This window comes from Mercenaria mercenaria, chromosome 6 (genome assembly GCF_021730395.1).
Source record: "Mercenaria mercenaria strain notata chromosome 6, MADL_Memer_1, whole genome shotgun sequence".
Classification (NCBI taxonomy): Eukaryota; Metazoa; Mollusca; class Bivalvia; order Venerida; family Veneridae; genus Mercenaria; species Mercenaria mercenaria.
In genome coordinates, this window is record NC_069366.1 from 20,739,932 (window position 1) to 20,752,478 (window position 12,547).

The window sequence follows — 12,547 nt, forward strand, 5'->3', positions numbered from 1 at the left end:
TCTTCAAAATTTTCTAAGAATAAACCAGAAGGCCTAGAGCTTAGATATTTGACATGTAGCATTGCCTAGTGGACCTCTACAAAATTTGTTCAAATCTTGACCCCCCCAGGGTCAAATTGACCCAGGCCCAGGGGTTACTTGATTGTGCATAGGCAAATCTTCATAAATTTGCTAAAAATAAACCAGAAGGCCTAGGTCTTAGATATTTGATCTGTTACATTGCCTAGTAGACTTCTACAAACTTTGATCAAATCATGACCCCCGGGGTAAAATTGGCCCCGCCCCAGGTGTTACTTGATTGTACATCGGAAAATCTTCCAAAAAAATTCTAAAAATCATCAGTTTGACATTTGAAACATGTAGCTCATATTACTCAGGTGAGCGATCCAGGGTCATCATGATCCTTTTGTTAAGAATTTGGCAGTTACTTGCCGAGAACAAATTAGCACTGGTTATACATTAAATGCCTGGCCTTTCATAACTGAAGTGGTGTTTCAGAACATTGCTAAACCCAAAACAGATCGATAAGATATTTGTTGTGAAGGTAATGAATTACAGAATAGACATCTAAAATGTTCAGACATACTTTTTAAAATGCTTCAAGAATATTTACCAGTCAAAATGGTCATCCCGGATGGAAACCTTGCAATCATACAACCACTGGCTTGTTAAGGTTCATGATCAACTTTTTGTATGCTACCACAGATCTAAGATGGGAAAATAACACCAAAAGTAAAGATAACTCATATGTTTGAATTTGATATTATTGTTATTATTTTCAGGTGCTTACACCAGTGGAAGCCACATAATGGCAAGCCAATGTCATGTTTGTTCTTCTTAGATGATCACAAAAACTGTAGCCCCGAGTAAGTTTTATCTCGTGGATTTAACTTTTCCAAAACAGTTTATAAAATTTTAACTTTTCAAAAACAGTTTATAAAATTTTTATGCCCCCGAAGGTTGGTATATTAAAATCGCACTGTCCATCCGTCTGTGCGTGCGTGAGTTTTCAGACAATGGAATGACCACCTAATTCATGAATCGTATGGGTGTCCATACGTACGTCCGGTAAATTCTTGTCCGGGCTGTAACTCTTCCATCCATAAAGGGATTTTAAAATAACTTGGCATAAATGTTCACCATAATGAGACGACATGTCATGCGCAAGACCCAGACCCCTAGCTCCAAGGTCAAGGTCACACTTAGAGGTCAAATGTCAACATGGTCTGTTTCGTTTCCGGTCAATAACTCTGCCATCCATGAAGGGATTTTGAAACAACTTGGCATAAATGTTTACCATAATGAGACAACGTGTCATGAGCAAGACCCAGACCCCTAGCTCCAAGGTCAAGGTCACACTTAGAGGTCAAAGGTTAACAGGGTATGTTTCGTGACCGGTCAATAACTCTGCCATTTATTAAGGGATAATGAAATTACTTGGCATAAATGTTCCTCATAATGTGATGACGTGTCATGAGCAAGGCCCAGACCCCTAGCTCCAAGGTCAAGGTCACACTTAGAAGTCAAAGGTGTTTCTTGTCTGGTCCATAACTCTGCCATTTATCAAGGGATTTGAAAATAATTTGACACAAATGTTAACCATATTGAGAAGATGTGTCACACTTATGACCGAGGCCTCTTAGGTCAAGGTCACAAAATGATATGTGATCTTTTGCGCATACAACTGTGGCATTCTTGGGCCTACATCGGGGGCATTTGTCACCAATAGTGACAGCTCTTGTTTCTTTATTGAAGAATGAGTTATATAACTAATTGGACTATGTTTATCAAACTTTCTGATGGAGAACTAGGGCTTGAAAGGCCGTACTTGCAGTCTTCTCATTCCACTTTTATTAGCTCTCCAGAGCACTACATACTCAAGGTAAGCTATTTTGATCACTCGCTGTTGTCCTTTAACATCATCTTCCAACAACATTAAACCATTAGTTGGAAATTGATGGATCTTTGCCAGAATGTTCCTTGGGAAATCGTCTTCCAAAGTTGCTCAAATAGTTCCTCTTGGTTACCAGAGCTAAAAGCAGACAAATTTCAAACATCTCCTAAACCACTGCTCTGATTTTGAAATGTTCTGTTGGTGACTATTTACCAAGATTGTTCAAATGACTTTAATTCATCAAAAAACATGGCCACCACATGACTATGTATATAGTGGGGACTGCCAAAACTATCCAGTTTTTAATTTTTAACACAATTTTACACAATTGATTCTTGGGTGACCCTTCACTAAGATTAGACAAATTATTTTTTTGTCAAAAACATGGCTGTCAGTGCTAAATATAGAGCAATAATCTCTTCCTGAACAGTTGGTCCAATATTAAAATAATTTCACATAAATGTTCCTTTGATGAACCCTCTATTGGTAAAAGCCATCTTGAATTGTGAAAGACACAGCTGCCGGGGTTGAACTAGTTTTCCCTGTATAGCTGTATGGAAAACTTGGAAACTCTTCTCCTCTGAATCTGCAGGTCAATTTTCAAGGCTATTTGGCAAAAATTGTTTTAAACTGTGAAAGTCTGGTTAGCCATGTGTCATCATGGGACTCATGCTTTACAAGGCAAGATCATTTCATTTATTTGTGACAAGAATGTTGAAATGCAAGTTTTCTTAAAAGTAATAATGGAGTATCATCTGTAATTTAAATACTGCTAAAAATTTGCTTTTAGTGAAACACTGGATACTGTTTTGTCTATAAAGTAGTATTTTTTCAGTATCTGCGCTTCATACAAGTAAAATATACTAACTGTGAAATAAATTTTATTGATGGGGGACTAAATTTCATGAATTTTGTTGCTTCATCAATCTACAAAATTAAACCCAAAGTGAATATATTAAATGAGCCGTGCCATGAGAAAACCAACATAGTGGGTTTGCGACCAGCATGGACCCAGACCAGCCTGCGCATCGGCGCAGTCTGGTCAGAATCCATGCTGTTGGCTAACAGTTCCTCTAATTGCAATAGGCTTTGAAAGCGAACAGCATGGATCCTGACCAGACTGCGCGGATGCGCAGGCTGGTCTGGATCCATGCTGGTCGCAAACCCACTATGTTGGTTTTCTCATGGCACGGCTCAAATGCTTATAAATTTGAAATGCACAAACTGTAGCAAAGTTTGATTCCAACAAAATTGTATGATTTCACAGAATTTTCCAAATATTTTATTTTCAGCGCTCAGTTTTGGAAGTTTGCTGTGACTGGGGCTAATAACAACCAGGAGATCAAAATCTGGAGCTGTGAGTCATGGAATTGTCTTCAAACCATCAGGTAAAAACTTCATGTACAATGTATGTATTCAGTATAAGTTACATTTACTCAGACACTGAGTAGGCAGCCCTTTATGGAGAAAGTAGGAGTGGAGTTTGATCTGCATGTGTAGCAAGTGATCTCAAAGATGCTTTGTCAGCATTATTTAACTGAAATACTGTTAAAAAAAGCATTTAACATGAAATAACCACTGAGCATTTGGACAAAAATTCAATCAGTTTGATGATCACAGATTGCTGTTATTTTGTTAAAAGGTTCCCTGTGGTGTCTGAAACAGGTTTGAATTCTCATTTTTTGAAAGATAACTTATTGATAGAACGAATAGAGTTCGTTAAATTTGATAGAACGAATAGAGTTTGTTAAACAAATTATAGAATGATTATATTTATTATCTTAGAATAATATTTTTGTTCAAATTGAGGTGGAAAATGACCAGATTTGGTTTCTTCCCGAAAGAGGTTTGGATATAGATCAATGCAGATGTTTTAAAATTTAATTCAGTTCACCGATTGACCCATCTATCAGTTTGCCAGTCTCGCAAATTGGGATTTGAGATGACTTTGAGGTGCAAAGAATTTTATCTTTCTGTTTTTCTCTCCATTCATGTTTGTCTGTCTCACAGTCGTAAGTGGTGGATTCTGTCATTACTTTAGAAGTACAAAATAGTTTTTATGAAATGTGGGCCATAGGTAGCAATATGGAGAATATGCAGATTATTTTATTAGCTCACCTGAGCACCTTTGTGCTCAGGGTGAGCTGTTGTGATCGCTCACTGTCTGGCGTCCATCCATCCGTCCACACTTGCCTTTATACAACATCTCCTAAACCACCAGACCAATTTTGATGAAACTTCACAGGGATGTTCCTTGGTTGGTCTTAAGAAATTGTTGAAAGAATTGAATTCCATACAGAAGTCTGGTTGCCATGGCAACAGAAAGGAAAAACTTTTAAAATCTTGTTTAAAACCACAGGTCCTAGGGCTTTGATGTTTGGTATGTAGCATCATCTAGTGGTCCTTTATTAAGAATATTGAAATTATCCCCCTGGGGTCAAATATGGTCCCGCTCTGGGGGTCACATGATTTATATAAATTTATATAAGGAAAACTTTGAAGATCTTCTTGTCCAAAACCACAGGGCCTAGGGCTTTGATGTTTGGTATGTAGCATCATCTAGAGGTCCTCTAACAAGAGTTTTCAAATTATCCCCCTAGGGTCAAATATAGCCCGTCCTGGGGGTCACATGGTTTATATAGACTTCTTTAGGGAAAGACTTTGAAAATCTTCTTGTCCAAAACCACAGGGCCTACGGCTTTGATATTTTGTATGTAGTATCATCTAGAGGTCATCTGATTATCTAGGGTCAAATATGGCACCACCCTTGGAAAACTTGTACACAACCACAGGGCCTATAGCTTTGATATTTTATATGTAGCATTGTGTAGTAGTCTTTACCAAGATTGATCAAATTATCCCCTGGGGTTAAAACTGGCCCTACCCAGGGGAGAGGGGCACATGGTTTAAATATTCTTGTATAGAGAAAAACCTTCAAAGAATTCTTGTCTCAAACCATAAGGCCCAGAGCTTAGATATTTAGTATGTGGCATGCTCTAGTGGTTTTCTACCAAGATTATTCAAATCATGACCCTGGGTCAATATATGCCAAGCTTGAGGGGTCCATTGACTTATAGGAAAAATTTATCAACAACATGTGAAGTTATGTACCCACTCCCATTCACCCCCACCACCCTGGTCATTTTTTATTTTCCATCAATTTCTATTATGAACATGTTAAGTTTTGTAGGGCCATCATGGCCTTCTTGTTTTTAGCTCACCTGTCACAAAGTGACAAGGTGAGCTTTTGTGATCGCGCGGTGTCCGTCGTCCGTCCGTGCGTGCGTCCGTGCATCCGTCCGTAAACTTTTGCTTGTGACCACTCTAGAGGTCACATTTTTCATGGGATCTTTATGAAAGTTGGTCAGAATGTTCATCTTGATGATATCTAGGTCAAGTTCGAAACTGGGTCACGTGCCATCAAAAACTAGGTCAGTAGGTCTAAAAATAGAAAAACCTTGTGACCTCTCTAGAGGCCATATATTTCACAAGATCTTCATGAAAATTGGTCAGAATGTTCATCTTGATGATATCTAGGTCAAGTTCGAAACTGGGTCACGTGCCGTCAAAAACTAGGTCAGTAGGTCTAAAAATAGAAAAACCTTGTGACCTCTCTGGAGGCCATATATTTCATAAGATCTTCATGGAAATTGGTCAGAATGTTCACCTTGATGATATCTAGGTCAAGTTCGAAACTGGGTCACGTGTCTTCAAAAACTAGGTCAGTAGGTCTAAAAATAGAAAAAGCTTGTGACCTCTCTAGAGGCCATATATTTCACAAGATCTTCATGAAAATTGGTCAGAACGTTCACCTTGATGATATCTAGGTCAAGTTCGAAACTGGGTCACGTGCCATCAAAAACTAGGTCAGTAGGTCAGATAATAGAAAACCTTGTGACCTCTCTAAAGGCCATATTTTTCATGGGATCTGTATGAAAGTTGGTCTGAATGTTCATCTTGGTGATATCTAGGTCAGGTTCGAAACTGGGTCACATGCGGTCAAAAACTGGGTCAGTAGGTCTAAAAATAGAAAAACCTTGTGACCTCTCTAGAGGCCATATATTTCATGAGATCTTCATGAAAATTGGTCAGAATGTTCACCTTGATGATATCTAGGTCAAGTTCGAAAGTGGGTCATGTGCCTTCAAAAACTACGTCAGTAGGTCAAATAATAGAAAAACCTTGTGACCTCTCTAGAGGCCATATTTTTCATGGGATCTGTATGAAAGTTGGTCTGAATGTTCATCTTGATGATATCTAGATCAAGTTCGAAAGTGGGTCACGTGCCATCAAAAACTAGGTCAGTAGGTCAAATAATAGAAAAACCTTGTGACCTCTCTAAAGGCCATAATTTTCATGGGATCTGTATGAAAATTGGTCTGAATGTTCATCTTGATGATATCTAGGTCAAGTTCGAAACAGGGTCATGTGTGGTCAAAAACTAGGTCAGTAGGTCTAAAAATAGAAAAACATTGTGACCTCTCTAGAGGCCATACGTGTGAATGGATCTCCATAAAAATTGGTCAGAATGTTCACCTTGATGATATCTAGGTCAGGTTCGAAACTGGGTCACGTGCCTTAAAAAACTAGGTCAGTAGGTCAAAGAATAAAAAAACCTTGTGACCTCTCTAGAGGCCATACTTTTCATGGGATCTGTATGAAAGTTGGTCTGAATGTTCATCTTGATGATATCTAGGTCAAGTTTGAAACTAGGTCAACTGCGGTCAAAAACTAGGTCAGAAGGTCTAAAATTATTAAAATCTTTTGACCTCTCTAGAGGCCATATTTTTCAATGGATCTTCATGAAAATTGATCTGAATGTTCACCTTGATGATATCTAGGTCAGTTTTGAAACTGGGTCACATGCGGTCAAAAACTAGGCCAGTAGGTATAAAAATAGAAAAACCTTGTGACCTCTCTAGAGGCCATATTTTTCATGAGATCTTCATGAAAATTAGTGAGAATGTTCACCTTGATGATATCTAGATAAAGTTCAAAACAGGGTCAGGTACCTTCGAAAACTAGGTCAATAGGTCAGATAATAGAAAAACCTTGTGACCTCTCTTGAGACCATATTTTTCAATGGATCTTCATGAAAATTGGTCTGAATTTTTATCTTGATAATATCTAGGTCAAGTTCAAAACTGGGTCACATGAGCTCAAAAACTAGGTCACTATGTCAAATAATAGAAAAAACGACGTCATACTCAAAACTGGGTCATGTGGGAAGAGGTGAGCGATTCAGGACCATCATGGTCCTCTTGTTTATTTCTTACTGTCAGTAGGATAGACTCTACATTCACTTAGAAAAGTAAAGAGACTTTTTTATGCGATAATGGGTTTGAGAATATGCCCGCCCTTCAGTTTTGTTCCAGTAAATAAAAAGCATGTTGGTTCCTTCAACAGCAGATGCAACAAATGCCTTTTGGATAGAGGAATGTTATTATTACTAGACAGTTTTCTTTTTTATGCCCCCAAAGGGAGGCATATTAGTTTTCAACTGTCCGTCCGTTCGTTCGTTAGTTCGTTCGTCACAACGTTAACTTTTTGCATGAAGGCACTTTACTCGCGAACCACTGCACCCAGGACCTTCAAACTTCACATGCTGATAGTACTTATTGAGTACACCACCCCTACTGACTTTGGGGTCACCAGGTCAAAGGTCAAGGTCACAGGGGCCAATGTTAACTTTTTGCATGAAGGCACTTTACTCACGAACCACTTCACCCAGGACCTTCAAACTTCACATGCTGATAGTACTTATTGAGTACACCACCCCTACTGAATTTGGGGTCACCAGGCCAAAGGTCAAGGTCACAGGGGCCAACGTTAACTTTTTGCATGAAGGCACTTTACCCGCGAACCACTTCACCCAGGACCTTCAAACTTCACTTGCTGATAGTACTTATTGAGTACACCACCCCTACTGACTTTGGGGTCACCAGGTCAAAGGTCAAGGTCACAGGGGCCAACGTTATCTTTTTGCATGAAGGCACTTTACTCGCGAACCACTGCACCCAGGACCTTCAAACTTCACATGCTGATAGTACTTATTGAGTACACCACCCCTACTGACTTTGGGGTCACCAGGTCAAAGGTCAAGGTCACAGGGGCCAACATTAACTTTTTGCATGAAGGCACTTTACTCGCAAACCACTTCACACAGGACCTTCAAACTTTACGTGCTGATAGTATTGAATGAGTACACCACCCCTACTGACTTTGGGGTCACCAGATCAAAGGTCAAGGTCACAGGGGCAAACGTTAACTTTTTGCATGAAGGCACTTTACATGCGAACCACTGCACCCAGGACCTTCAAACTTCACATGCTGATAATACTTATTGAGTACACCACCCCTACTGACTTTGGGGTCACTAGGTCAAAGGTCAAGGTGCTGCGGGGGCATTTGTCACCATTAGTGACAGCTCTTGTTTAATTATGTAACTTATTAGAAGAATTCACTAGAATGCATGAATTATTATAATCTTTATAATTTCAGGTTTCTGTGTCCACCAGGTTTACCATCCAATTTTAGTTTGGAGCCATGTATGAAAGCTTCATTAGACCTTAGTGCCAAATTCTTCATTCTTTCAGATATAAAAAGAAATGTATGTAAACAATTTTATCCATTCTTTATTTCCTTTTGGTTTGTCATTTACATTGTGGCCAATGAAATTTTGGAACAGTTTGATAATTATTCGTAATTCCTTGCTTGCTCCTTCAGTTTTATTGTCAATTTGAAATTAGTCCTTAAAATGCATAAAATAGAAAATAGCTACTTTTCTAGTAGGAAATAAAGTTCTAAATGGGAGAACCTGTCCCCCACTCCCTGTACTTTGCAACCTCTTCCTTCTACTTCGGTGATGAAACTCTTGGCTGAAAGATGTAGTAAATAAATAACATTATGAGAAGTATGGTTTTTGAAAATGTGTTAACCTTAATCGTGCTGGACACAATTGATTCTGCCTTTGCGACTAGTGTAGATCATGATCAGCCTGCACATCCATGCAGTCTGATCATGGTCTGCACTGTACACCATTCAGTCAGTCTCCTTTTTGTATGCACCCCTTTTAACAGTTAATGGTACTGTCCAGATTGAAAGATGGACAAGTTCATTCTAAAAATTCAGCAGGATAAGGGTTAATTATGTTAAAAAGATATTTTAAATCTGCTATTGATATATTTCTTGAAATATTAATGCTCTGTGTTGTTTGTTTCTATCATAAGGTCCTCTATGTGCTACAATTACATCAAGATAGTGAACAGAATACTGCTCATGTGAGTTCAGTGTCAGAGTTCACTTTAGCCCAGCCTTGTCTTAGCTTTGCCATATTAGATGCGGGAACCAAAAGACTGAAAAAGTCCAAAGGAGATGACTCGCATCTCGATGAAATAACAACAGGTATATATTTTAACCTCACGAGGTCTTTCTGGCCTCCATAGTGAAAACAGGATTTGAATTTTTTTTTTCATTCATAATAGTATGTGCAGTTACATATTCTTTTCAAGTCCACTTGATATGTATTTCATTCACCTAGTAACATGATTGCTGGTTGAAGTCTGCTATTAAATCTTTACCAGAAAAAAAGGAAACTGGGCTCATGATTTTGATTTAAAAGATATAATTAAGGTCAGTACTACCAGAAGTTTTTTGTCAGTTTTGATGAAAGGGCGGCAGGGCCCATTAGGAAGTGAAAGCCATGTCTTAACGAAGAAAACAGGGGGAAAATCATGTCCTAATGTAAAAAGTGTTTTTCATAAATATGTTACTGTTGGAAGAAAATGACTTTTAAAGCATATTATCTTGTGTTTTACATACTTATGTAGATGTATAAAGAGTTTTTGGTTGGGATATGTAAAAAAAAAAAAAGAGAGTAAAACTTAGAGAAGTTTTTGTCAAAATAGGGGAAATACATATATTTCAGTCTTGAAAACAGTCCAAAAAAAGCACTGACCATTTACCAGGCAGAAAAAAGTTAATATATTGAGCAGTCATTGTATGTCTTTAGCATTATGATCTTAATAATTTCAGGTGAGATTGACAAAGAAGAGTTAGATGATGAAGATAGAAAAGTTGAAGAGAGTACATCAAGTATCTCTGTTCAGATCAAACTTTATACCGTCCACCCTAAGGCCCTACAGGAGCTACTTATCAGATTCAAACCCGAGTCCTCGGCTCCTCAGCCTCCGCCACCGTCCGTCAGTTCAATATCCCAGAGTGAAGGCGGAGTTGTTGATGGACTGTCAGACATCAGTATGAATGTAGACGGTAGTGGGGAACATGACAAGAGTGATTCGTTTTCTGGCGCTGTTCCAGACCATGCCCATGGGCAGCCAATGCTTCTTACACCAGATGCTTTTACCTCAAGCCCTAGGTATAACCTTTCACCATTAAGATTTGCTTTTTGCTTTTAATCTGTTTTAGGCTACATACTGTCTCCTTTCTTATTCTTCAGCTAGAATTCAATTAATACTTAAAGTTAACATGTTTATGGAGGTTTAATATTTATACTTGTGCTTGCTTACATTTGGGATTTTGCTCCAACGTTTAAGCTTTGAGTTACATCATCAAAAAGGAGATCTTCAGACTACGCAGGCTTGGTGTAGCCATTCAAAATCATATTTTTTCAGAATTAAGATTAGAAGTATAGTTTTTAGACAAGTATGTAATTGGTTACGTGCTGTTGGTCATCATAGATTGTTTGAATGCGTGGCTTATACTTTTCCAGGAAACAGTACCCGGATGATAGTTTGCTTGATACAGTTAGGGGTAGTATGTCAAGTACAAGCAGTTTCACTCAGGTATCTGCAATGAATGATGACTTCCTGTCTCCAAGGAGCAGCTCTGGAAGCACTATCACCCAGACTCCGACCACACCCAAGATGGAGCCCCAGTCTCCATCCACAGCCAAAAGTGAAACAACACCTTCATCTGTTCCCCTCCCACCTGTAACCTCCAGTGAAGAGCATGAACTGGCTACACCTACCTCCACTGCCAGAGAGCCTGAAGTAAGGGAAGCAACTCCGACACCAGAAGAAACTCAAGAAGTAGATGACTTCTTTCAGCAGAAGTGTTCCGAGAAAAGAGATTTACAGGTAAGGAAGGTGCTCATTTCTTTGTAACAGTGCCTCACTGCTTTGTACAAAAGAAAAGTGAGTGCAGTTGAAAGTGAATAACTTTAAATCATCAAAGATTGTTTAAAGAGTTCAGGATTGTAGAATGTGGAGCATAATTACTTTGATATGATTTTGCTGTTGACAAGTAGAGACACTGTATTTTGGAAAATAAAAAAAAAAATGTCAATTTTATGAACTTACTAAAGGATATAAGAAAGCAAGGTTGCTCCATATTATTTCACCACATACATTTTCAACTTGTACTTGGAAAGATATGAGGTACCAGGATTTTATGGTAATCACACTAAATTCAAACTTAAGTTTGTGGATGGGAACAGAGTAAATTTAACAGTTTGAATTCAGTTATTAAGTGCTTCTATTGTCATCAAATCAGATATGATTTAAGTAAGCCTAAATTTGAAACCTTTTTGCTTTCATGATGCCCAGAAATGACAAATATTTTGAAACCCAGGTATAGACAACTTTTTCTAGGTGCATTTTGTTGTTTTAGATGGTATCCCTGGATAGTACAGAGAGCACTGGTGCATATGAGGTATCTGAAGGAAGAGTGCATGGCAAGTCACAGAGCTCCTATGATGAGATGGATGAGGAAGTTGCCGAGGTGATGGGAGAGGACCAGGACGGGTTCTCTGAAGGACCAGCAGAGGGGACACAACCATTTGAAGAAAGGGAGGTAAGTCATTAAGCTAATTCTGTTCTGGTGGAGAGTCCTGATAGTTTTAAACTATTAAAAGAAAACAGTTGAAGAAATGATCAGAAAGATCATATTTTGGGGATTTGTTACCTTTCAGTGTTTTCTGTAGCCATTTCAGGTTGGAATCTTGTGTGAGGAAATTCTCAGTATTTAGGTAGTATGTAGCCAAGGGCCCCATCAAAGAAAGTTAAAAAATCATTTTATCATTGTAGGTCTATTTATAAATACTGTCAAAAGGCCTGCTTTTTAGAGATTCAGATACATGTGAGTTGGACTTTAATTATTTTTGAAAGTATGCTGTGTTAGGTAATAAATATTTTCTACAAGTGAAATAATCTTATACTGGTGAAGATATTTAATCTACTGATTTGCAATAAGCAGTAAAGGTTTCTGTGGGTTCTGCAGTATTTTGTTTTGTATCATTACAGGATACTGGCCAGATGGGCGATAGTGCAGAGTCTAGTTTGAGGGCCTGGCCTAAACCACCTGATGTGGGCGGGACTGGAGAAACGTAAGCTTCGTTCTATTCATTTTCTTTAATTACATTAATTGAATACCATTAAGTCTATTTCAGTATAATTATATATAAAAAACACTTTAAAAATAAGTGTGGCATGTATATTGAGGTTAAAGTTGTTTATACAATGATAAAGCATCAAGTTGTTCTATCTTCACCTGTAGTCGTAGTTTTGCAAGTTGTCAGTCACTGGCAGGGAACTTTCATTACTGGTGAGAAATTCAGGTATGTGAGTTGGGTTACTGTGAAAACATTAATATTCGTGGGGGTCTAATTTTCATGGTTGAGCCAATCCTCGAAAT

The 12,547-nt window shown here is 38.3% G+C and overlaps 1 protein-coding gene across 1 annotated transcript in view; it reads left to right on the forward strand.

Annotated features, from left to right (window-relative positions):
* The window catches only part of LOC123549465 (enhancer of mRNA-decapping protein 4-like), a 48,193-nt gene that overhangs the window by 19,450 nt on the left and 16,196 nt on the right, over positions 1-12,547 (forward strand). Inside the window, exons 9-16 of the mRNA XM_045337588.2 lie at positions 783-866; positions 3,187-3,282; positions 8,396-8,504; positions 9,124-9,298; positions 9,929-10,271; positions 10,626-10,992; positions 11,525-11,707; positions 12,157-12,239. Coding sequence (XP_045193523.2) covers positions 783-866; positions 3,187-3,282; positions 8,396-8,504; positions 9,124-9,298; positions 9,929-10,271; positions 10,626-10,992; positions 11,525-11,707; positions 12,157-12,239 — 1,440 coding nt within the window. The remainder of the gene's footprint in view (positions 1-782; positions 867-3,186; positions 3,283-8,395; positions 8,505-9,123; positions 9,299-9,928; positions 10,272-10,625; positions 10,993-11,524; positions 11,708-12,156; positions 12,240-12,547) is intronic.